Consider the following 27,845-nt stretch of genomic DNA (forward strand, 5'->3'; position numbering starts at 1 on the left):
TAAAGTAATTACAGATTAATAACACTGTCTACTCAAGCCTACTTAAATTGTTGGGAGGCAATATGGTGAATACAATATAAAAGATGCTGACCCTGAATACTGTAATGATAAAGCCATATCTAAGAATTACATCAACAGGATCAAGGCCTTCTAAAAATGGACATTCAATTATTTAAAAGTACATCATTAGGTATGTAATGTAAAACAACATTAACATTTCCATAGCACTTTATAGTTTACAAAATGCCTTCACATATACCAGTTCATTTATTCCTTACTCTCTTCCTTCTATCCATATGTCAAGGAATATCTTCTTTAAGCAAGGTATCATGCTTGACACCGAAGACACAAAAAATGGACAAGACATACAAATCTTATCTTTTATTTTTATTTTTTTGCAGTATTAGGGGACTGAACCTAGATCCTTGTGATACTAGGCAAGCACTCTACCAATGAGCTCACACTTGGCCTACCAGTCTCTACTCTTACTAAGGAGTTCCTAATAGTTTAATGGACAGAACCAAAAATTAAACAGTTAAGATATAATGTGTAAAGAAGTGTGATGAGGTATAACTATGAAACTAAGAAAATGACCAGAAGAACCAAATTTAAAGTCAGCCAAAGTTAAAGAAGTAAAACCTGACATAGTCTTAAAGGATAAATAAGAATTATCAGATCAAAGAGTTGGAAGAGTGGGACAGTCAGGATAGAAGCTCTTCTAATTTGGGAGAGCAGAATTTATATGATATGTGCAGAATGCACATTGCACATGGTAGAGAGGTAACAGAAGAGGTAGCAGTGTTAGGGCAGTCAGGTTAATTTTCACAGTAACCCTGTGATGTACATAATCATCCTCTTCTCCATTTTATAGAGAAGAAAACAAAAGTCAAAAGAGATGAAGTTACTTTCCAGAATTCTGATAGATTTTTTAAGTTTAATTTTAAGTGATACATAAGAACACAAAAATTGTACATATTAATGGAGTACCATGTAATGTTTCAATACTCAGATACATGGTGTAATGTTTAAATCTGGTTAAACATATCTTCCTCCCCACTTATCATTTCATTATGGTGAAAACTTACAAAGTCCTTTCTTATAGTTTTTTGAAATGTACAGTACATTATGGATATCTGTAGTAACCTTATTGTGCAATAGCACATGAGAAATTATTACTCCTATCTAAATATAACTTAGTAACCACTGACCAACCTTTCCCCATCCCCTGTATCTTCCATAGTCTTTGGTAGTTAATTCTGCTTTTCTGCAGTTAGCCTCACCAGAAAATTTTATGTTTTGTTTTGTATTAAATTTAGTAACAGAGTGATTTTGTTATATTATCAAAATAAAAATAATTTTTAAATGAACAAGGCCTTTTATAATAAAAATAAAACCAATTAGGTCTTAGGTTTGAGGGCAGTCCTTTGCTTTTCCTTTGTTTAAACATCATTCCCTAGCATCACACTCAACTGCAAAACTAGAATACTCTGCCTTCTCAAATCAATATGCTTAGAGGCAATATTAATAGCTTTGGGAATATCTGATTAAAGAATATATAACACACCAACAACCTAAAATAATAGTGAACTTGAAAGGAACCAAGACACTTCAAATAACTAAAGCAGTGTTATTTTAGGGATTTGATTGCTTCTACAGAGGAAAAACTTGAGCTATATTCTGATAACAATGGCTATTTAAGTGGAATAAGATTAAATTAATAAGTTTCTTCAGGATAAATTATAAAATTATATATTACTATTTATAAAAATAATTAACTATAGAAAATATACTGTACTACAGCAATCAAACTATTAGGAAAATAGTCATATGCCATATTAAGAAACATCTCACAACAGCCTTATTTAAACTGAGAAGTCCAGGTTCAAATCAAACAAAGGAAGAAATTTAAAAGGTACAAATTCTGAATGACTTACATATCAGAAGGTGGGAGCCCTGTGCTGTTGGAAGGTGCACTATATAAAATGGCTCATTCTCAACAAGTTTGAGTATCAAAACTTGGAACCTAGGCTTATATCTTGGGCTCACAACTTAAGCAAGTTAATAGCTTCTCTGTGCTAGTTTTCTCATCTGTAAAATGGGGGATAATAAAAGTACTACTTTATAGGGCTGTGCAGAATAAGTTGATATCTATAAAATAATAAGAACAGTTTCTGGCACACAGTAAGTTCTAAGTGTTAGCTGTTAGTGTTGTTAGTACATATGAAATAATTCAAAGACAAGAAAAGCATGCATTGAACATAATACAATGCAAAAACTTATAGAACATAAATATAGATAATTATTACTAGGTTGATGAATAAATAAGAGATCCAATGGAATGAAGTTTGTGGGGGGAAAAAAAACTTGAGAAAAAGCTAGGATTGCTTACTGAACAGATTCCAAGAGATCAAGAGAAAAATGGAAAAGAGTTCCACCACAGTATAAGAGCACATACACAGGCATACAGAATACAAAATTAAAGAAAAGGAAGGTGGATAAAGTTGGAAAGGTTGGTTAATACTAAATGATGCAGACTCTTTAGTGCTGAAGTGAGCAATTTGGATTGATTTGATGGATAATGGAAATCTCAGGATCTACACAGGAAAGTGGCATGAGAAAGTAACTTAGGATGATTTCTGCTTGGATGAAATGAAAAGGATATGAGAAGACACATTAAAGAATAAAGAGATTTCTAATTTTTTCTTCTGCATCAATGATCTTACACAGTTTTCTATATCATAATGCTATTTCATAAAGCTGATAGGATCAAATGAGACACATGTGTGAAAGCATTTCATAGGTCAAAAAATGCTTAAAAAGTACTACTAACACTACCATCATAATTGCTATAAAAGAATCTCTCTTTGTTTCAATCTTTTGGCACTATAAACATAAACAGTAAAATATTCAACTATCAGAAAAATTGCCAGTATTTTTATTTAAAAAAAGAGGGTCTGCTTCAACGTCTGTATAATTAATAACATATTAAATATATCACAACCAAGCGGGTAAAGTCAAACAATCACATGACAGAAGCCAGTGGTCAATTCCTTTAGTCAACTCCTTCTTTGGTTATGTATTCCCATAATTCTCCATAATACAGGCACAAAAGGGATGCATACAGAGGCTGCCTGCCACTTTATAGAGAAACATGACATGAAACATGTGGCCACTGACAATGAACCAAAGAACAAAAGACCAGGCCAATGCAAACAATGAATAAACTACAGAAAAACATATGTGGATCCATATACCTTACCACAGTCCTAGTATCACTGAAGAATGAGATGGCTCCACCTGGGTAAAGATGATATTCTACGTAGATGATAAGACACTTCCTTGACCTTCTCAATACACCTTCTACAAAGATGAAACCCTGAACAGAGAACTTGATAATCTGGATTGCTAAAAACATAATTTTAGTCAAAAAATAATAATATTCAAGCTAGAAAGGTAGTAGTTTTGAGTGGAAAGAGCAAAAGTTTTGAAACCAAGAGACTTGGGTTCAGATTCTGGCTCTATCATGTTCTGTAGCTAAATATTCTTGGGCAATTCACTTAATCGTATTAAACCAAACTAGGTGGTCTGAATCTAGGCTTTTCACTGGCAAACTATATTCAACCTTATAGTGTGTTTGGAGTAGCGAATCAAAATGTGAAAGCACTTTGTAAACAATCTCTTTACAGATGTTAATTTACAAGAATGACAATTCTTAGAGTCACAGGCCTGCAGAGGATCCTGAAACCTGCTCATTCATAACTTGGTTACTCCTTTTGGGAGCCATGAGAACTTTATAATTTGAATGTTTTAGCTATACTTCCTGGATTTTATATTGTTAGATTGTAAGAAGGTCATGAGTCAAGCAATAGATACATTAATTACAGCCTAGTCTAATGAAAAAAAAATTTAAAATAGAAAGAAAACCTCACAGGAATCACAAAGACCCTCAGTGTTGACTGACCATTTCAAATGTCTGTGAAATTCTGTGATTCACCAGTCCCCCAAGACTAAACTGATCACACTAATAGATGAATTCTCTTCCCTCCTGAGAGGAACACTTGTCAATGAAGCAAGATGGTAGCACTAATTTATAAGTCTAAAAAACAAGGTTCCAATAACTACCAGAATATTCCATTCTAAGTTGTTACTAACCTCTTAAAAGAGCTATGAACAATAAGCTATGAATTAAAAGGTCCCCAGTTGTTGCAGAATTCCTAATTAAAAAAAAGAAAAATCACTGCCAAAATCAGTAGCAAAATACATTCGGATTTATCATTTGTCTAATAAACTGAAGCCCTGTAAGATGACAAAAAGAAGTAAAGTGAATACTCACCAATTTGTGAAGTAAGTCATCTTTCTTACTGCACTGAGGAAAAAAAATCCAACTTTTGATGGTTTCAGCCACTTTTAACAGGATGCCTTGCTGAAGGAGATGAATGACATTATATAGGATCATTAATTAAATACAACCAAAAAGTAAAAAAACCTCTAAATACCTTACCTCTAGTTAATCAGAATTTTTATCAGAAAAATTGTCCAGGTTATACATCTTGTCAATGTTGCAGTCTCCTCATTAATTCCAAAATTTGGTTGTACAATAGAATCACCTAGAGCTTTTAATTAGAAATATTTTTCTGAGCCTCCAAACTAAGAAAAGTTTGATTCAATAGGTTTGGAATGAGGCCTAGAAATCTGTTTCTTCAAAAGCAGCCAAAAGACATTCTAATGTAATCCATTTGTCTTGGGAACACTATATACTATCTATGTCAATGTGACGATGGTATTTATTTCAGAATGAAATCCTAGGGCATGCCAAGTTCTCAAATATTAAGATTATTTCATTTCATAATATTAAGGCAGAAAGATGTTTTAATCATTTTAGAAAAACTGTCACATACTGAAATAAAAGATTTATTATTGAATCAACCCAAAATACAATTTAACTTAATAGCCCATTTCTGAGCATGCCAGAAAAAGGAGGTTATATTCATTACATGATGGAATTTATATTAAGTGATAACAATACCCAGGTACTGCAAAGGGTCATAGGAATTAAAAATAAATACACATAACTGCTGTTTTCAGGAACTTAGTATAGAAGAGACAATAGAAATAATTATATACCAATGCAAAGTCTAGAATAAAGTATGGGAGGAGAGGAGGTCAAAAGAGCAGCTAATACTGGAGCTAAGCCCTATCAGAGGAGCAGGAATTCAACAAAGGTAGGAGGACATTCCAGGGAAGGGAAGAGGATGAGCAAAGGAGAGAGGCTAAGGAAGCACAGACCATGGGAATGGTAGCATAGCCCAGGACAGTTATCATTATGGGAAGAAGGGATTATTCAGGAAGTTAAAAGGTATATGGATTCCATAAAAACTTACTATTTTTATGTGTCAATTAAAGAAAAAAAAAAAGGTAAGGCAGAGGGTATAGTTAAATGGTAGAGTGTATGCTTAGAATAAGGGAGGCCCTGGGTCTAATCCCTAGCATGGGGGTGGGTGGGGGAGTATAATGAAAGGCATGGTATGATCTTAGATAACATCATAGTTTAGACATTATCTGATAGGTTATGAGGGGCCCCCAAAGGTTTTTAATGCAAGAAAACAAAACAATAAATCAGCATTTTACAAAAATAATTGGCAATGGTGTAAAGGCTGTAATGGCAAGTAATGTCTGCAGAATGACTAGGAGGATTATTTAATAAGTCATATAAATAATGATAAAGGCTTCAGCAAGGTATTGAATGTAAACATAGTAATACATAGAGTTAGATTTAAGATACATAGAAGCTGACCTGATATATCACTTAGTTACCAAAGCAACACAGGAGTGATAGGAAATGGTGAGATAACTGAGAGAGGGTAGTAATTTGGGAATATAGAAAGAATATGTTTTTTGTTTGTTTTGGGGGTGACTGAGAAAAGAAGTCCTGTTTGGGGCATACTGAATCTGTGCTTACTGGAACACATGCAGGTGAAAATGTCTAGTAAGCATCTGGAACTCATAAAAGCCTGGAGAATGTATATAACCAATCAATGAAGGCAAGAGAGTAGATAAGATTACCCAGAGAAGAAAGACCAAGGAGAGAAGAGGCCTGATGCTAAAATCTTACGAAAGAGCTGGGAATGGTGGGTGTACGCCTATAATCGGGAAGCAGAGGTAGGAGGATTGGAAGTTGGAGAGATTGCAAGTTGGAGGCCAGTCTGGGCAACTTAGTGAGGACCTGTCTTAAAATAAAAAGTAAAAAGGGCTGGGAATGTAGCTTAGTGGTAGAATACCCCTGGGATCAATCCCCAGGACTGTAAAGAAACAAAACCAACCAAACAAAAAAACCTTATGAAAGGAACATTTAAGAACCACCACAGAGCTGGGGTTATAGCTCAGTGGTAGAGTGCTTGCCTAGCATGTGAGGCACTGGGTTTGATTCTCAGCACCACATATAAATAAATAAAGTCCATTGACAACTAAAAAAAATATTAAAAAAAAAAGAACAACCACAGGAAAGAAAATGAGAAAAAAAAAAGGTTGAATATTCATGATACAAATACTAGAAGAGACTATACAATAAATACTTATCATTAACATGAAAAAAGAGAAGGCAATTAATAATGCTAATGACTGCTTCATCAAGAACATATATTATACAAAAACACTGTTTGCAAAGAAAAATAATTGACAGTTCACTCCCTGAACAGAAATTTGGGCACAATTCTAAAAATACATTCCCTGAGAATGAACTGAATAATTCAATAAATGCTTCTAAATTTTAGCTGTCCCAGATTCAGGGGGAAAATTCATTTGGGGAAGATATAGCTCATACAGTAAAAAAAAGTTGCTTAGAGATGTACAATAGGAAGACTAAATGAAATTTCTAGACATGGTAAGTTTTAAAAATGTCCTCTGGCTGCGTTTTTTTTTTTTTTTTTTTTTCTTTTTTTCACCTCAATTACTGAGAGAATTCAATTATAAGCTCTTTATCTGATTTATTTATAAACATTTCTATAAATAAAAATCCTTATCATAAATGACAAGCATTAATATCTACAAAACCTGAGTTTATGCCAAAAACCACTTCCAAAACTAGAAGCCAATTCCCATCCCTGCCCAAAGATTATCCCTTAGCTATTCTTTGTCTGCTGATGCTAAGTAATCTCAAATACAAGTGCTAATCTAAAAATAGCCTATCAGACCTAACTTTAGGTTTTGTTTTTCAAACCCTTTCCCAAGAAAGAAAAGGGCAAGAAGGAGTAAATTGTGAACCATGTGAGAATTAATTCCCCTAACTCCCATTTTTGGGTATTAGATAAAAACATTTCTTTAGCGTTTAGTTCGTTATTGCAAAGGGGCCAGCTTGGTTACCTGGCATTTTATGTTTTACTAACAGGATCAGGAAAATATTCCTGTCAATTTATTCTCTATCTCCTTATCACAAAGGAGTAAATGACTAATTGGAAACTTGAATATCTCTTCATAACAGTAACTGAGTCTTGTAATAAAACATGGATTAAACTAGAAGGATTAAGGAATGAGGTAATCTGGCTAATTTTTTTCTAAATCCTTTGAATAAAACTGAAATGTACTAAATATTTTCATATTTCAGTAAATATAGCTAATAAAATATAAGGAATTTTGTAGATGCATCTTCCAAGACATAATTAATGGAGATTCTTCTAGTATCTCAGCTTCACAATGTTGTATATCACTTACATGAGCAATTTACTGTATAGATGAAAAATAACCCTCTAAATATAAAGGCATCAGAAATTGAGGTAAACATACCCATTTTTTTTCATATACCCTTGAAACTGTGTTTCAAAAACTTCAATTTGCTTTCTTATAGTTTGTATTCTTTTAAAAAAAGATTTAGAGGGGATAATTCCATTAAGTAGAGGATTCCTATTAGTTCGGTTCTAACTAAAGTTTTAGTATATTTTTCTGAATCCTTTTGGATAACTTAAATATTAAAGAAATAATATATTTTAATTCAACCATGTTCATTTTCTCAGTTTATTTAAGTTATCCACAAAACAGTCCAAAGCAGCAGTAAGGATTCCCATTTACCTGAACAATTTTGTACCACTGATAAAATGAAAAATTAGCACCTCACCAATGTGAGGAAGGACATGGAGGGGCTTAGGAGATGGTTTTGTTTTTTATTATAGGAGGCAAAAGTATTTAGTAAGATAATAAAAAAAAAACATAAAAATATGAGCATGCTTGGCTGACATGCTGCTCAGTGACAACAGTCCTTGCCTAGTGGGTAGAAGGCCCTGGGTTATTTAAGTTCCTAGCAGCCCCCCTCCCTCCACACACAAATGAATATGTTCTCAACAGATGTGGTGGTGCATATCTATAATCTCAGGAACTCAGGAGGCTGAGGCAGGAGGATTCCAAGTTTGAGGCCAGCCACAGCAACTTAGCAAGGCTCTGTCTCAAAATTAAAAAATTAAAAGGGCTGGGATATGGCTCAGTGGTTAAGCACCCCTGCATTCAGTATCCATACCAAAAAAAGAAAGAATGAATATCAGTGTGCTCTCTTACTTTCGGTAGGACTTTCATAGGAGGCTTTTGTTGTCCCTCTGTGGTAGCACATTTTTCGGTTTTTAGTGACAAAGAAGAACATATTTCAAAATCTGTGTGTCCCAAATCCTGTAAGTACTGGTAAAGTGGAGAATTCTGAAAGAGACATATAAAATAAAGCAAATTTCAAGATCCTTATTTTTTTCGAAAGTTTAAGACGCCAAATTCAACATCAAACTTCACTGTCATGACTAGTATGTCCAAAGTCTTTAAGACTTCTGTGAGAATTGAATGCTGCAATCAATGTGATTTAATACCAATAAATCAACAAGCATTTAACAGAGAGACCCAAAAAAGGAAAAACTCTAAATAAAACACACAGAATATTTTGGGCAAGTACCAGCAAGCAAAACTGAATTTAGGAATATAAATAGATTGGTTAAGCAGTATCTTTGTCCCAAATTTTTGTATTCTTAAAGTAGACTGCTTCAAAATAGCCAATGCTGGTTAAAATTCCTAAGAGGACCTACAGTGAAACATGGTAATTACTTTAAGCCAAAAAATGTTAAGCAATGATTGTATTGTATTAATTTACAATTTTATCATAACATCATCTTCATTACTTTGTTTAGCACAAGTATGTATTATCTATCATATGCTTGGCACTACAAATAAAACTCTTTGAAAGAATTACTGTAGGTAAACTATAAATCACATATGAGTAATGGCAAACCAGAGAGTAATACATGCATTTGAACACAGTAATTAAAAACCCAAACTCTGGAGGCAAACTATAGGTTCAAATCCCAATTTTGCCTCTTACTAGCTAAGTAACCTATGGTAATTTACAATCCTCTGTGCTTCAGTTATGCCATCTAAGGGACAGCAATCTGAGATTCACTTGCACCATGGCAGACTACAGATGCCTCAAGAGATGAGGCAAAGAGGTTTTTAAGGGCAAAAAGGAAAATTCCATTTAAGGTATTTTGAAACAGAGACCCCTGGTTTACAAGGGGCTTATTGCAGGAGGTAGCACTGTTCATTGGTGGTACAGGCTCTTGCTAGCAGAGGGTCTTTACAGAAGTAGCTTAACTGGAAAATTCTGGTTTAGTATATTTCCATTCCTTTTTGGCAGTTCCTGTTTCGGGCTCACATGAGTGAAGGTTCTCCCTTCTTTGCCTCTGGACTCTGTTTTATTAGGGTTGAAATAAGTGAATCTATTTTGGTGCTGACAACTTTCACACAGCTAACAAATCTCAAGTATTTACTTGCATCATCTCAGTTGTAGTTCACAACAAAGTTGAAAGGATTTTATTATTGTCATCATTATAATTATTATTGCTATTCCCATTTAGTACATGTAGAAACAGATTCTGGATGAAAGCAGAAGAGTTGGGATTGACTACTAAATCTGTCTCCAAAGCCAATGCTCTGAAATATTATACTAAGCTCAAAGAAGAAATAATTCTTCATTTGTCTAGTAAGGAAGATACTAAAGAAGCTTATAGTTTAGTACAGAGAAACCAAGCAAATTAACAATAACAGGAACATAATGGATGCTATGAAAACAAAGGAGCCACAGCTAAATTAGACTTTTAGGGACTATATTGTTGAATTCAGAATAAGAGAGAGTAGAAATATGCTGGGCCCCAATTTGAAAGAACAGAAATTTGAGCCAATTGCCTTTCTTTTAATCTATGTCTAATCTCTTTTAAGAAATGTATTTTTAAAACTATGAGGAAGATGTGTTTCTTATACCTCTACTAGATTTAAAAATCTCTGGTGGCATAAACAGTTAATCTTTGTATCACCTCAATGTATACTTGAATATTGCCTTGAATTATTCAATGTGTGTTTTCTTTTTTTTTATTTTTTTATTGGTTGTTCAAAACATTACAAAGCTCATGATATATCATCTTTCATACATTTGACTCAATTGGGTTATGAACTCCCATTTTTACCCCAAATACAAATTGCAGAATCACATCGGTTACACACTCACATTTTTACATAATGGCATATTAGTGACTGTTGTATTCTGCTACCTTTCCTTTCCCCTACTATCCCCCCTCCCCTCCCTCAATGTGTGTTTTCAAGTTGAACTGTGAACCCCAACCTGCTCTGCCCTTCAGGGTGGCAAAAGAACAAGAACACTAGCCCATTTGTCTGGATTGACCTTTTGAAAAGTTTACATACTTTAAAAACAAAACAAAACACTTGTTTTTAAGGCAGTAGAACTCTTTCTTCACTTGAATTCCCATGGGGAAGAACAATAAATAACATTGATCAAAGCAGAGTTTCTTTAAGTCAGGGGCAGCAAACCTTTGCTATAAAAGGCCAGACAGTGAATCTGTTAGACTTTGCAGACCACATGGTTTCTGTCCCAACAATCAACCCTGCTGCTGAAGTGTGAAAACAGAGACAATACATAAACCCATGTACAGTTATATCCCAATAAAACTTTATTTCCACACAATGAAATCTGAAATTTATATAATTTTCATGTTTTACAGAATATAAGTATTTTGATATTTTCTCCAACAATTTAAATAAAGAAAAGGTGGCCAGGGAGGATGGGCCTATGGCTATAATCCCAGATAATCAGGAGACTGAGGCAGGATGATTGAAAGTTTGAGGCCAGCCTAGGCAAGTTAGTCTCAAATTAAAATTTTAAAAAATGGGGATATAGTGCAGTGGTAAAGCACTTGCCTAGCATGCCAGGAGCCTGGGTTGGATTTTCAGTACTGAAAAACAAACAAACAAAAAAAGTAAAATCATTGTTCACCAGCCATTTAAAAATTGGGGTGGGAGAATCTGGCCCAAAAACTTTATTTACTGATTCCTATTCTATAAAGATTCAATGGAAATCAGGAGGCATACTCTTTATCTATTTTTTTAAAATGTGGTGCTGAGGGTCGAACCCAGTGCCTCATGTGTGCTGAGCAAGTGCTCTACCACTGAGCTATAACCCCAGACACAGGAGGCACACTCTTAAATGTTTTTTGAGAAGAGGCTTGGAGGGTGGGGGGTGGAAGTAAATTTCTTTTTATTCAGATTATAATGCTCCTTTTACTGCACATACAGCAGATGCTCCCTTAGCACTAACCCCTCCTTTTCTAGTTACGTCATTGCTCAAAAAAGAACAAAATGGGATATCTGTAGCACAGATTAAAATAAATAAATAAATAAAAAAGAAACAATGAACACTTTGTTTTCTAGATATGTTCTTCATATATGTTAAACATATACTTTCCTGTTTGCTTTACCATAATCTAGAACACTTGCCTAACTCACAAAACAAAAGCATTAATAGATCATCTTCTAACCATAAATAATGTCCAACAGAGTCCTGTGATACAGCCTTTCTCCCTGTTTTAGTCAGCTTTTTCACTGCTGTGACTAAAGGACCTGACCAGAACAACGGTAGGGGAGGAAGTTCATTTGAGGGCTCACAGTTTCAGAGGTCTTAGTCCATAGAAGGCCAGCTCCATTATTTGGGGCTCAAAGTGAGGCAGAACATCAAGGCAGAAGAGTATGGCAGAGGGCAGCAGCTCACATGATGATCAGGAAGCAAAGAGAGAGACTCCACTCTCCAGATACAAAATACATATCCCATAGCCACGCCTCCAATGCCCCACTCCTCCAGTCACACCCCACCATCCTTTAGTTACCACTCAATTAATCCCATTGGGTGATTAATTCATGGATTGAGTTAAGGTTCTTGTAATACAATCATCTCTTCTGAACCCTCTTGCATTGTCTCACACATGAGCTTTTGGGGGACACTTCATAACAAAACCATAACACTCCCAGTAGCTTATTCTGCTTTTTCTCCAAACATAAAAATGAACCTGGTTTGGGGACATAGCTCAGTTGATAGAGTGCTTGCCTCACATGCACAAGGCCCTGGGTTCAATCCTCAGCATCACCAAAATAATAAAATGTAATTTCTAGACATCTACTGTTATATTTCATATTTACAATTTCGTTTGTTTTTGTGGTGCTGGGGATTAAATACAGGGGCTCTCTATCACTGAGCTACATCCCTAGTACTTTTTGAGACACAGTCTCTCTAAATTGCTGATGCTGGCCTCGAACTTGTGTTCCTCCTGCCTCAGCCTCCTGAGCTGGGATTATAGGTGACTGCCACCCCTCCTGGCCATATTTGCAATTTTCTATTTTGGCTGTTAGTGCAAATCAGATCTCTTCCTAACATAAACCCAGAAACTGTATGAATGCAAAAGCTCCATTTTCTATGTTTATGACAACATTCTCAACTGTGACATTTATTTTACTGCTTTTTTTCTTCTTTTATGCTTCAATCACTTTTGAGCCAAAAGAAAAATTTAAATCTAAGCAATGACACACAAATAAAAACCAATAATTCTTTGGTTAACTAACTGGATGTCAGCCAAGACTAACTGACCAAGATGGATCTTGCAGCACATGAGCAATTTTTAAGAATACAGAGGAAATTTCTGGTGAAATTAATACTTTAAAAATATTTGTGGATAAAATTATCACTTTTTTTTCTCAAACTGCAAAATAACTTGGAGATTATTTGATGGATCTTGGGAAACCACATCCTGACCAATGATTCTCAAAATTTTTGAGACACCTTATGGTCTAAAAATTCAGGGCTCAAGTCATTACAATGTCAATGTAAACAACATATTTTTTAAATTTATTTTTAAATTTTTAATTATTAGTTCTAATCAGTTATACATGACAGCAGAATGTTCTTTGAGTCATTGTATACAAATGGAGCACAATTTTTCATTTCTCTGGTTGTACATGAATTAGGATCCCACCATTCATGCAATCATTCATGTACCTAGGGTAATGATGTCCGTCTCATTCTACCATCTTTCCTACCCTCGTGCTCCCTCCGTGGTAAAACATCCCTCAGTTCAATCCCCACCACCAAAACAGAGACTGAGAGAGAAACTATTAAAATACTTCTTCCTTTTCAACTAATTTCTGTTTAAATTGGTTTTCTTTATGTACTTCACTCAGTACATTACAAAACATAAAACCATAAGTTGCATCACACTGAATGCATGAACAGTGTGTTAGCTTTCTGTTGCTGTGACAAAATACCTAAGACAATCAACTTATAAGGAGGAAAAGTTTATTTTGAAATGGCTCATGGTGGGGCTGGGGATGTGGCTCAAGCAGTAGCGCGCTCACCTGGCATGTGTGTGGCCCGTGTTCAATCCTCAGCACCACATACAAACAAAGATGTTGTGTCCACCGAAAACTAAAAAATAAATATTAAAGATTTTCTCTCTCTCTCTCTTTAAAAAAAAAAAAAAAGAAATGGCTCATGGTTTGAGAGATTTCAGTTCACGGTCATCTATCTGGCTCCCCTGTAATGGGTCTGTGGTTAGATAGAACATCATGGTGTGAAGTACATGATATAGGAAAGTTGCTCACCTCATGCCAGCCAGAGCAAAGAGAGGGAAAGAGGGCAAGGACCCAATGTCCCCTTCAAGGATACACTCATAAAGACCAAATTTCCTTTTAGTACATCCCACCTCTTAACTATTCTATCACTTCCAAATAGTGCCACAGGAGCTACATTCACATTTCATTTAAGATATGGTCTTGTTGAGCTGCTGAGGGTCTTAGTAAGATGCTTAGGTTGGCCTTGAACTTTGTGATCCTCCTATACCAGTTTCCTGAGTCACTGGGATTATAGGTACGGGCCACTGCATTTATTTATTTATTTAGAGAGAGGATTTTAATATTTATTTTTCAGTTTTCGGCGGAACCAACATCTTTGTTTGTATGTGGTGCTGAGGATCGAACCTGGGCCGCACGCATGCCAGGCGAGCGCGCTACCGCTTGAGCCACATTCCCCAGCCCTGCATTTATTTTTGATAATATCAACAAAGAATAGCTATGCCAAAACTTGATGCATCATTGTTCCAAAAAGGTTAACTTTCTCTTTCTCTTTATTTCTCTCTTTCTTTTTCTTTCAATGTGCTGGGGTATTGAACCCAACTATAAGTGCATACTCTACCACTGAGTTATATCACCCTCAGCCCTTGAAAAGGTTAATCTTAATATAGAAAATAAAATTTTACCAATGCGTCTTTGTACTGTGTGTATGTATGAGAGAATGAGAGTGAATAATGTCTTAGTACTAAAACTTGATCACCCATTCTGGGCCTGGTGGTACATGCCTGTAATTCCAGGTACTTGGGAGGCTGATGCAAGAGTATCACAAGTTAGAAGCCAGTCTGGAGAAGTTAGTGAGACATCTCAAAATAAAAAGGGCTGGGGCTGGGGATATAGCTCAATGGCAGAGCACTTACCCAGCACACATGAGGCCCTGGGTTCTTTTTTTTTAAGAGAGAGAGAGAGAGAGAGAGAGAGAGAATTTTTAATATTTATTTTTTAGTTTTTGGCGGACACAATATCTTTGTTTTTGTATGTGGTGCTGAGGATCGAACTGGGGCCGCACGCATGCCAGGTGAGCGCTCTACCGCTTGAGCCACATCCCCAGCCCGAGGCCCTGGGTTCAATCCCTACTACCACCAAACAGACAAACAAAACTAAGACTAACAACAAAATGCTTGATCATTCAATATAAAATAATTTATTTTGATTTTGATTGCTTTCTTTTATAGCAAAATGAGATTCCCTATTGCAACTGTACTAACTACTTTGAATTTGGGGTCCACTGGTTTTAAAAATTAATCAATACACAGAAATATCTATTATTCTCATAGTGTTATTACAGGTTAATAGTTACTTTAGAAAGGGACTTTTTTGTGAGAGGGTAAGGGAGAGTAGGTGAGGCTAGGTAATTTTTCCTGTTATAAATTTTTCCTTGGTTCAATCACAGTAGAACCACAGATGTTTTAGTTACGTTGTTTTCTGAAGAGAAATCATCAGCATTGGACTCAAACTATAATTCTGAAGTATCAGAGAAATGTTCCTGCAGCCAAAAGAAATACGAGAAACCTCAGACATGGCATGTGGGAGCTCCTCCTCAGGAAATCCTTGTGGTTCACTATTCCTGTAAATTCTAGCTGACAGAAAACACATCATAGCACAAGAAAGAATTTTGCTAAATGAAAAATAGCCAAGAATCTTTGGTTGTACTGATTGTTCTGGTGGCTGAAACATATTTTTGCAAGAAAAATAAACAAAAATAGACAAGAAACCCCCAAAGTTTTGCTGAACAAGTACTTCAAGAAAATGACTCAATCAAGTTCCGTATTAATGGTACTACATACTATCCCTACACACAACTCCTGCTCTACTGTTCAACCTAAAGATATCAGACCCCACACTAATGGATATATAAAGTCTGAATCACGCATTTCACACAGTGTTTGTTTTCTGTGTAATCCATGGTACATTCTGTAGAAGTGTATCATTATTGTTGGTTTACACTTTAGCGTAAAGATTATTTCAGAAATGGATGCGAAGGATGAAATGCTCTTATTATTAGCTTAACTCTTCTAAAATGCTTTAAATACAACAGAACAAGTTGTAATCTTTTGGGTCTGAGGCCAGAGAGGAACTGGGTAATTAGATCTGTAGATTTTCTGTATTCTGGATTTGCCTGATTGTGTGAGATAAGATGGCATTTGATTTAGCACAAAGTTCTATATAATAGTTGGGGGAAAGGAAAAGGTACAATGGTCTAGTAAAATATTAAAGCTGCTGCAGTGGATGCTGGATGATGAGTACATGGAGCTTCCATTGTATTCTTCTCTGTTTATATATATATATATAATTATTTCTAAATTTTTAACAATGGACACAATATCTTTACTTTATTTATTTTACTTATTTTTATGTGGTGCTGAGGATTGAACCCAGTGCCTCATGTAATCCACTACAGAGCTATAACCCCAGCCCTAAATATATAATTTTAATGTCCACAATGAATGTTCTTTTAAAATCATATACCAGGTTTTCCTAGATTTAGACAGAAAAGGTTAAAGAAGCTAGTATGGAAGAAAAATGCAAAATTGACACACACACACAAAAATTCAACTTATCTTAATCTGGGAAAAAGGTCAATTTACTAGATATTAAAATACAAATGTTAACTATTTTCCTTATAATAGTAGTGGTACTTTTAATTTCTACTCAAAGGGAATATGCCACAAAGGAATAAAAAAATAATGAAGCAATGTCTTTAAATGAATTTGTGAGTTAATCACACAGGCATCAACCAACATAACATGCACACATGATATTTTATGCATTCATTTAAAATACTCTGATAATGCAAGGCAAGTATGTGGTCTTACAGACTTCCTATGACAATGCCCAGGCTCTTATTTTAAGAGAATAATGGATTCAAAAAAAGCAAAACTCAGAATAGAAAGTCAATTATTCTTCCATGGTTTGTAACCCCAAAATCCAACAGAATTTATAAGAATGAAATGAACTACTTGCAAATAAAATGCACCAGAGGTGCTGGGGATGTAGCTCAGTGGTAGAGCACTTGATTAGATATGCAAGGCCCTGAGGTTTGATCCCTGGCACAGAAAAACAAAACAAAACAAAAAAATGTATTTCAGAGTTTACACTGAAATTTTAAAAAGCCACTAATACTATATAAAGACAAATAACTGCACTACTTGGTTATACTTAAATAACTTTTATGATAATCAATAAGAACCTTTAAATAGGCTCAGAAATATTATCATAATATTAAAAATATATGAAGAAAAATTTTCTATAGAATCTTATGTATACTTTAATAAGGATTTAAATTTTAAATCCTATAAGAATTCTAGCTGAGCTAGACTACTGGAAGATTTTTTTCTACATGAACTTGCTGTTCATTTAACTGAACTTCAGTTTTCATATTTGGGGTGTCAACATAAAAAAGAAATGCATGTCTGACTAACAGGGACACAGATATTAACTAGGAAGGTTAGGCATTTAAATAAACCTAGCCTCTTCTACAAAAGTCTCCATGTTGACTAGTTTTCTTTGGCTATAGACACTATCAGTTTTAGTAGAGTCAGCCCTCTAGTCCTTGGATTTCACATCTGTGGATTTAACTAACCACGGATAGAAAACTCCTACATCTGTAGAACATATACTAATTTTTTCGCCTTTTCATTATTCCCTAAACAATACAGCATAACAACAATTCACATAGTATTTTATTGTATTAGGTATTATAAGTAATCTAGAGATGGTTTAAAGTACACAAGAGGATGTGTGGGGTTACTATACCATGTTCTATATGGGATGTGGCATTTGCTAATTTGGATATCCTGGTGAGGAGGGGCAGGAACAAATTCCCTGTGATTGATTGTGTTGTGGGCCTATAATCCAGCCCTTCTATGGGACAAACAGCCAGTGCTGGCTACTAAGATAACAGTCACTGTGTCACAATGCTTTTTTTCTGTTTTCCTTCTCTGTCACTTCCTCTGTCCTGGTCTGAACCCTTGATGCTCTCTTTTCACACTAACCCTGATGCACACTCTTTCTGTCCCTTCTTCAGAAGAGCTGATCTCAGAGGCATTTTTAAAAAGCAACAACTGAGGGCCAAATTTTCTCTGGTTCCTCCTAAACTATCTGTTCATTTTATAGATACCAATGACTGAGAGCTAAGAACATTATAGTGGACAAAGCATCTGACTAGAAGTCAGACAATGGCTGTTCATTCATTTGTCAGTAACCAAATATTTATTGAGCACCTACTGTGTGTAAGGTACTAGAGTGGCTTTAGTAGTTTTTTGACTTTAACTTCTTGCTAGGAATATATAAGAAATTGTTAACTTATTTTACTTGTAAAAGGAAACTAAGCTTAATTGCTCAAACTCACTTTTTTATTGCTTTTCTATTTTTAAATTTAAAAACTTAAATAATACAAAAAGATTTTAAAATGGCATAAAATGAGAATTAAGCTTGTTTATCCAACCCTTAACCCTTGGTCTCTCTCAAAAGATAATAAACATTCTTTATATTGTGAATCCTTTCCCCAAAGTTTAGTGTCCATTTATGTATATATGAATAGTCTTTCTTTATGCAGCATTGGGGACTGAATCAGGGCACTTGATCACTGAGCTACATCCCTAGCCCTTTTATTTTGAGATAGGATCTCACTAAATTGCTGAGGCTAGCCTCAAACTTGCCATCCTCCTGCCTCAGGTTCCCTAGCACCTGGGATTACAGACATGTGCCACTGAACCTGGTACCTTCAATGTAAGTGGAAATATATTTTATACTCTTCTCTGTACCTGGCTTTTTTCACTTACTACATCTTAAAGATCTTTCCATAGTAGGCCTTATATTCTACCTTATTCCTTTGTAGTGTCCTTATAGCATTTCAAGTCTATGAATGTGCCATTATTTACTTATTCTGTCTCCTATTGTTGGATAAACTAGACCAGGAGATACATGGAAATGGAGAAAATTTTAATAAATGTCTAGGTATTAAAATAAAAATGATTTGGTTACTGACTAAAAACAGATGGCAATGGAGGGAACAAGATGACTCCTACCTTTCCAGTTTGAATAATCAAGTGATGCTATTTACTGAAACATAAAATAACAGCAAAGCAACAAGTCAGAGAAGGAAAACAACAAGTCTGAAATAGTCAAAGGTGAATGCCACTGACCTAAAATATCTTGGGATCAGGAGAGTGGCCTACTAAATGTACAGATTCAAGTTTTTACCATATAAATATGGTGGGAAGTCCATATGGCTAACATATGTAGATGAACTAGATGACATATGCAAGATGAACTACATACAACAGTATGAGAAGACAAAAAGGCTCTAAGAGAGCCCAATATATTAGAGAAGAAAAGAGTCAAAGCTGGAAAATAATAACAGCAACACTACAAATAGTTCACATTTGTTGAGTTGCTTATATGCTGGGCACTGAATAAGCATGTTTCAGAACACTGAATTCTAAAACCAGCTTTCTAAAGAGGTATTATTATTACTCCCATTTTACAGATAAGGAAACTTATGTTATAGGGAGGTTATAACTTGCTTGGTTACTCAACCGAACTCAGCTGGTTGGATTCTAAAGCCCAGTCTTAATATACAACTGTCTCTGAGGAAAAATCAACTTCTGTGTCTCAAATTGGTCATACATATCACCTGTTATTTTCTTTAAGGTCCAAAATGCTAATCCCTGCCAGATATGTTTTTTAATTAAATCATATTTTTGTCTCCCTTCAGAATGTCCTCATCTCAAATTATTCTCTTTTATCAGTGGCTTTAAGTTTCATGCAAACTGTAACTATTAAGTTTCATAGAAACTAGAACTTTTTTCGGCACAGTTGAGCAGTCTTATAATCCCAGCAATTTGGGAGGCTGAGGCTGGAAGATCATGAGTTTGAGGCTAGACCCAGCAAATTAGTGAGCCCTGTGGCAAAGAATAAAAAGGACTGGGGATGTGGCTCAGTGGTAAAGTGCCCCTGGGTTCAATCCCCAGTAAGAAAGAAAGAAAGAGAGGGAGGGAGGGAAAGAAGGAAGGGAGGAAGGAAGGAAGGAATAAATAAATAAATTTAGCTCTAAAAGAAATAGAGATATAGCAAGCACTAGTATGAATAAGATCATGTAAATTAAACAAAATGAAACAAATACAGTAGGTCCCACCTGAGGGTTCTGCAAGTGAAGATTCAAGCAACAATTGACAAAAAAAAATTTTTTTTTGAAAAGAAAAAAACATAGAACATGTACAGACTTTTATTTTTGTCATCATTCCCTAAATAATATAGATGTATTCTTACTATTTATATAGCATTTCCATTGTTAGGTATTTTAAGTAATACAGAGAAAATTTAAGGTACATGGGCGGATGTGTGTAGGTTATATGCAAATACTATGCCATTCTATATAAGACACTTGAGCATCTTCAGATTAAGATACTTGAGGTGCCAGAGTTGTGGCTCAGCCGTAGAGTGCTTGCCTTGTACACATAAAGCGTTCGATTCCCAGCACCACATATAAATAAGCAAAATAAAATAAAGGGCCATCAACAACTAAAAAAAAATTCTATTTATTAAAAAAAAAAAAAAGATACTTGAGAATCCTCAGATTGTGTTATCCACAGGAAATCGTAGAACCAATCCTCTGCAGATAATGAAAGATGAATTTATTTCAGTGCTGTTGTTTCCCACAGGCTATAGGGACCATAAGTGGTATATGGAAATGGCCCTGATCATCTCCCATCGCAACAGCAGCTTTTACCTCAGGTGTGGTGATGTCAGTGGAGGTTCCTAATTTTATGTGATCCTGGCCAGATGTACTTTTTCCTCAAATGAGGATGATCAGTTTAGGTTCTCCTGTTTGATTTCCTCCATACCTATTTCCCCTCAAATAACAGCAGTTATCAAATATTTACTGATTACCCAGACTGGGCTAGGCACTAATCTAAGTATTTTTATGTACTAACTTATCTCATCTATGCAATAATAACTTTATGAGGCACAGCTAATTTTAGATAAGAGGAAACTAAGGCACTTACTTAGGGTTACAAGGTTAGTGAATGATAGAACAAGGATTTGAACCTCAGCAGCCTGATAGAGCCACTGTTGTTATCCACTGAACTGTAAATAATTTGGAGTAAACAAGTTCATTAACTTGGTCTAGTGAGGTATTGTGTGTACTTTATTTTTTTTAAACAGAAAGTAGACTTGTAATTTAAAAACTATTTAGCTGATTAAGTTAGAAAACTCAAAATAGGTCAGCATTATTCTCTTGACAATATCTACATTTACTACCAATTACTTTATTTTTGTTTCAGATGAGCTATAATTCATATGCAAGAATTCAGTAAGAGCATTTGCCCCAAGCCATACAAGGCCAGATACTGGCTGTAAAGATTCTTAGGGACTATAAAAACAATAGTAATCTATTCTTATAAATTACTTTCAAATTTATAAGAATATAAAAAAAATTAACTCAATTTTTTGTTTGTTTGCTTTGGTGTTTTTGTTTTGTTTTGTTTTTTGTACCAAGGATCAAATCCAGGGGCACTTAATCACCGAACCACATCCCAAGTTCTTTTATTTTTTTAATTTTGAGACAGGATCACACTAAATTGCTGAGGCTGGCTTAAAATTTGCAACCCTCCTGCCTCAGCCTCCTGAGCCACTGAAATTACAGGCATATATCAACCACACCCTGCTGCTCAAGAGGTTTTTAAAACAACTCTTAACTGAAAATGGAGAGAAAATTCAGCCAATATGATGCAACGGATTTCTTTATTGTACAGTTAACTTGTATAAACCAATAAGAAAAACATTTTTAAATAGTATAAATGAGGAAAGGATATAAAGAAGCAATTTAAAGAAAAAAATACAACTGATTTAATATAAATGAAAATATGTTAAACTTCATCCTTGATTTAAGAAATGCAAATTTAAAATAAAATTCTTATCTATTAGTTGGCAACAATTAAGAAGTCTGATAATATATAATGTTGGCAAGGTATGGGAAACAGATATTTCAATCTAGTTGGAGTATAGGTGCAAAAATATAAGTATATATATCCACCAACCTAGCAATTCCATTTCTAGGTATCTAGCCTATCAATGTAATTATAATAGTATGCCAGAACATACATACAAGAACACTAAATACTGCAACTATTTAAGAACCCCATTTATGTTTTGAAAAAAACCCACAAAATCAAGTTATACAATATCTCTGTGTCACAGAAGGATACACATGCATTCATATACACACAGAAATATAATTGTACTGAAACTGATCTGGAAGAACACATATCAAAGTGACTACAATAGCTACTTACATGGAGAAAAGGGGAAGTGGGGGATTAAAAAAATGATAAGGGAAGGGGAAGGGAAAGCTAATGCTTTCCCTGGTATTATTTGAATTTCTTACAATAAGAATATATTCATATGCTATTTGTGTGGGAAATGGTACCCAGCAAAAAGCCTGATAAAAAAGAAGATGCCCAACTAATCATTAGCCCATCAAATGAACAGAAAAATCTTGTGCTCTTTTCCACATCAAAATTAAAGATCTACTTTAATTATTACAGATTCCTTTTTTAAAATTTTTATTTATTTATTTTTAGTCATACATGACAGTAGAATGTATTTTGATATATAAATCATATTGTCTATTCTATTCTGCTGCCCTTCCTATCCTCCCTACTTCTCCCCTCCTCTCCCATCCTTTCTCTCTATCCAATCTAATGTGACACACTTTTTCTTTTTCTTTTTCTCATTACAACATCATATATGTATTCTAATTATTACAGATTCCTTTATTTAAAATGTCAGTTCTGGGCTGGGCTTGTGGCTCAGTGGTAGAGTGCTTACCTAGCATGCCTGAGGCACTGGGTTATAATCTCAGCTCCACATAAAAATAAAATAAAGATATTGTGTCCGTCTAAAACTAAAAAATAAATAAAAATAAAAAATAAAGTGTCAGTTCTATATCAAAACTAGACTCTTGGATCTGACAAAATGCTAACCATTATCAGATGTTTGGGTTCTCTAGTCTGTATTAAACACAAAAAGCAACAGGAAGACACAGGCACACTAGCTAGAAATAGAAGGCAATATAAGGCACAAAGGATTAGTACTGAAACCTGAAATTCTGTGATTTTTGAGGAGTTACTTTGTTAATGCAGCCTTCCCACCTACATGAATCTGTGTTCCCCCTAACCAAGAAGCCTTGGTTTTCCATTCCCAAATTACAGAACTCACCAAATTATTAACAGGTCACTTTAAAATTTTGTATCAACTGTAAATATCTGTTTTTTAAAAAACTAATGTGTACACCCCCCCCCCCACATATATATGGTACAAAGTAAATTATATATATTTAAGTTTCTGCCATGCCAACAGACCTCTATTTAGAATGAAACCTTTAAAGAACAACGTATCTGTATTTTAAGGATCTCACTGGAGAATATTTGCCTGGAAATCATTATTTGCTACTTTAAAAGATTTTTAAATAATCTATTATCTTTGAAAATAGCTTAAAACCATAGGTGTAAATGTGATTATCTCATATAAAATAGCAATTCTCTTTTTCTAGAAAATACTACCCAAAAGGATAAACTCTTTATCAATTGCTATGGCTTCTTTATTTCTTTTCAAACACCACAAGATAAACTGATGTATCATCACCAAATTATTTAAGGCAGCAATTTTCTAAGTTATTAATGAAAAAGGTACTTAAAGAATTAAAACTCTGCCCAAATTAACAAAACCCAATGGAAAATAAATTTTCCCATTACTATTATTTTTTTGCCAATATACTACATTTCTACAGAAATCATTATATATTGGCTTTTCTTTAATTCAGTACATAACCAGAAAGTATAATTTGAAATTAACTACTTACTGCCTGTCCCTCCCTTAATCCTTGATAATATCATAGGACAGTGTCCTGCAAATTAAAGATATTATAAAATAATAGGAAATATACTTTGGAATTTTCACATTTGAATATAACTTCTAAATATTACACCAACAGCCCCAAATGCAAACATTCATTATTCCTCAATATTAGCAAAGCAAAATCTCATTATAAAATTCAAAAAGATTATGTTAAAAGGGTCCATAAAAATTAGTCCAGCTATGCTACTCACAGACAGCATAGTTCTAATTTCTCCAAGTTGAGGAAGTTAAATCCTCTAGTATGTATTCTCTTCTTGACCCACGCACCTCTTCTAGGGATGAGTCCCACTTGTTTCTCCAGAAGTACAGTACAAAATGGCCACTGAATAGGAGGGCGTGCCTTTGTCATTACTAAGCATTTTCCTATCTGAAGCAGCTCTTTAAAAAAAAAAAAAAAACCTGAATATTATTTCTTCAGTGCTACTATTACTCAGCAACTGCTGAAGAAAGTAATTAGAAGAGTGGGCCTTCAAAGGATGTTAGTTAATATCAATGTATTTTAAACATTTTTTATAAACTAGTAGGATAGATAAGAATATATTCATAAATTTTCCTGGCTGCAGTCTTCTAATATTTTCACTGAAAATCATTTTACCCACTTGCTCTTTCATGAGTACTTTAAACAGCAAAAAGTTTTTAGAATAGTTTTCAAGGTCTTTGTATACAATAGTATAAATGCTATTTAAGCACACTAGTCCATAAGTCCAAAAATAAAATAAAAAAAATCAAACATATTCATCAAAAGAAAGGCTACTGCCAGATATGGTGGCATAGGTCTGTAATCCCAGCTACCTGAGAAACTGAGGAAGGAGGATGACAAATTTGAGACTAGCCTGGGTAATAATAGCCAAACCCTGTCTCAAAATAAAATAGAAAGGGTTGGAGATGCAGTTCAGAGGTAAAGTGGTAAAGTGCTCACCTGGCATGTGCCATGTGTGAGGCCCTGAGTTCAATCCCCAGTACTGGGGGGGAAAAAAAGAATTTGTACTTCTATAGTTCTGGGAAGAGATAAAAAGGTGGACTTTTCTCTCAAAATGCTTCATAATTCTCCTACATTAGAAAAGGAGAGTCTAAAAGCAAAAGGAAAACAAGGTCAGGGCAAGGTATATATTGAAATAGAAAATCTATTTTCATAAAGATCTTTAAGAGATATGAAATTAAAGGCTGTGGGTCAATTAGCAAAATCTATCCATGTAGGTGGTTATAATTGTCAGCTACATAAATTACAATGTAGATTTTAAAATAAATAGTATCCTCAAATATGTTATTTCAAATAAAGACTAATGGACATTCTGATTTGCTGATTTTCTGTGGGAATAAGAGGAAGTCACAATGGATACTGTGAACAGTAGCCCCAAACCCCAGGCAATGAAGATGAGTAGTCTGCCTCACTGTGCAGTGAGGATGCTGAGCTTGGGGCTTTTTTCTCCTAAACCCATAAGGCATGATTTGCTTCCAGGAACTTGGAGGACACCTGGTACAGAAGCAGGGAAATAAAATGGAGTCTAGGTTTCTAACCTAGAAATATACTGGAAATGAGTAAATTTTCTTCCTGTATTTCCTAATTAATGGAAGCCTCAAAGGTAGTTTCAGATTTCCTAGAATGGATTTAAGAAAAATTTCATACTAAGGATGGTCTGGTACAAAGGATGATTTTGTTACAATTGGGAAACAAGCTCTAGGGAAACTGATCTCATTCAGAGTCTCATTACTAATTAATATAAGTCTGTCTCTTTGATTCACTGACTAGTTCACTTTCCATGATGTTTTTTTACAGAATGAAAATTTTTAATATAACTGCATAAAGTACCATAATAAATAATATAAGTGCTATGTGTATTACAGCTTGAGGCAAAGGGACTTGCATTTTTTTAAAAATGCAATGAAAATACATAAAAGAGTTCTGGGATTGAAAAATAAAGTACCTGGAATGGTGGCACATGTCTGTAATCCTAGCTACTTGGAAGCTGAGGCAGGAGGATCACTAGTTTGAGGCCAGTCTCAACAATTAGCAAAACCCTCTCTCAAAAAATAAAAAGAACAGGGGTTGTAGCTCAGTGGTAGAGCCTCCCACCCCCAGGTTCCATCCCCAATACTGCAAGAAAACAAACAAATTAACAAACAAACAAAAGAGGCTGGAGACTAGCCCAGTAGTAGGGCATTTGCCTAACATGCATAAGACTCTGTTTCATCCCTAGGATCACATACACCAAGAAAAATCCTAAAACAAACAAAGGATAAAAGAGAGACATACTTATTCCTCTTTTCAAATGTTCAGATTTTTAAAAAGAAAAAAAATTTAATATCTATATCAGAGCCCTGAGGATATGTGGAGAAACCAAAACTGAAGAAACAACACAACACAAACAGGGAAAAAGCAGACTTGTTCCCCTAGAATAATTTTTATAATTCATATTAAACATGTAATTTCTTCTGCATATCTGGTGATAAACTAGCTTTAGTTGTCACTTTCAAATTAATAGCCTTGAGATTTAATAACAACATTAATATTCTATGATACTGATAAAAGTATAAATTTTGTATACTTCTAATCTCAGCTACTATTTGGAACAAGATTATTTTAAATAATGAAGTTTTAGGGTTTTATGTTTATAAACTAAAGCAGAAGATAAATTTTGAGGAAAAATAAGATGACATAATATCTTAAATTTTATATGTATAATTATTCCAGATAGCAAGCTCCATTATCAAAACTGCAAACACTGTCCACATGTACACTCACAGACCAAAACAATTTCCTTCCATTACTCAAATCAATAATGCAAGTAGGACTCTACAAGTAACACTTTGGAAAATGCCTTAGTGTTCTTTAGAGGTATATAATAACCTTAAAAAATGCAAAGAAGCAATCACTCAAATAAAGGAGAACTTTTTTAAAACTTTGTTTTTACATGTGGGAGGTTTTGTGAGTTGTTTCCTTTCATTTGATTGATTTAGTGTTATACACACAAAAAAGTGCCAAAGCTGAACATACTGCCAAAAAAGGGTTAATATACAACTCACAGAGAAGTATAAAGGATGAAGCAGAGAAAGAGATCATGCTAGAAGGAATAAAAGTTATCTTTCTCAGTCAGGAACAAAGGAAGAAGGAGAATGAATTCAAACAAACACCAAAAACCTTGCCAGTAAAGAGTTCAACTATGAAAAATAAGGTTACCAAAGACAGATTTGAGGAGAATGCAAAAAGTTCCTTAAGGACAGCACTGTCTCTATAAGAAGGACTTAACAAAGAAATGGTTTAGATGCATGACAAATAATGTAAAGAGGCAGAAAAACTGTTCCTTCTGATAAAAAGGTCTTATTTCCAGGTACTTTTTTTTTTAATTTTTTTTTTTTTAGAGAGAATTTTTTTAATGGTTTTTTTTTTTTTTTAATTTTTTAGTTTTCGGCGGACACAAAGTTGTGTTTGTATGTGGTGCTGAGGATCGAACCCCGGCCGCACGCATGCCAGGCGGGCGCGCTACCCGTTGAGCCACATCCCCAGTCCTTCCAGGTACTTTTCTCTCCTGGAATAGCAGAGTTTTAAAAAGAATGAATGACTCGAGGGCTGGGGATGTGGCTCAAGCGGTAGCGCGCTCGCCTGGCATGCGTGCAGCCCAGGTTTGATCCTCAGCACACATACAAACAAAGATGTTGTCCGCCGAGAACTAAAAAAAGAAAAATAAATAAACATTTAAAAAAATTCTTTCTCTCTCTTAAAAAAAATTAAAAAAAAAATGAATGACTCGAAATTTCTGCTATTTATATATGCACGTATGTCATGCATGTATGTAGCAAGGATTGAATCCAGGGCGCATGACCACTGTGCCACATCCCGGGCCCTTTTTATTTGAGTCAGGGTCTCGCTAAGTTTCTTAGGGCCTTGCTAAGTTGCCAAGGTTGGCTATGAACTCGAGATCCTCTTGCCTCAGCCTCCCAAG

The 27,845-nt window shown here is 34.7% G+C and overlaps 1 protein-coding gene across 10 annotated transcripts in view; it reads right to left on the minus strand.

Moving 5' to 3' along the window:
- Window positions 1–27,845, minus strand: part of Vezt (vezatin, adherens junctions transmembrane protein) — a 67,750-nt gene that overhangs the window by 31,404 nt on the left and 8,501 nt on the right. For 5 of the 10 annotated variants that reach the window (XR_011707048.1, XM_071609625.1, XM_071609624.1 and 2 more), the window contains exons 2-4: window positions 8,542–8,676; window positions 4,334–4,423; window positions 3,260–3,376 (exon numbers count right to left, since the gene is read on the minus strand). Coding sequence is in view for 9 of the 10 variants with exons in the window: in XM_071609625.1 (XP_071465726.1) it covers window positions 3,260–3,376; window positions 4,334–4,423; window positions 8,542–8,676 (342 nt within the window). In the remaining variant the exon portion in view is untranslated. The remainder of the gene's footprint in view (window positions 1–3,259; window positions 3,377–4,333; window positions 4,424–8,541; window positions 8,677–27,845) is intronic. The other 5 variants (XM_027952245.2, XM_071609626.1, XM_071609629.1 and 2 more) reach the window with 3 other exon arrangements.

This window comes from Marmota flaviventris, chromosome 3 (assembly GCF_047511675.1).
Source record: "Marmota flaviventris isolate mMarFla1 chromosome 3, mMarFla1.hap1, whole genome shotgun sequence".
Classification (NCBI taxonomy): domain Eukaryota; kingdom Metazoa; phylum Chordata; class Mammalia; order Rodentia; family Sciuridae; genus Marmota; species Marmota flaviventris.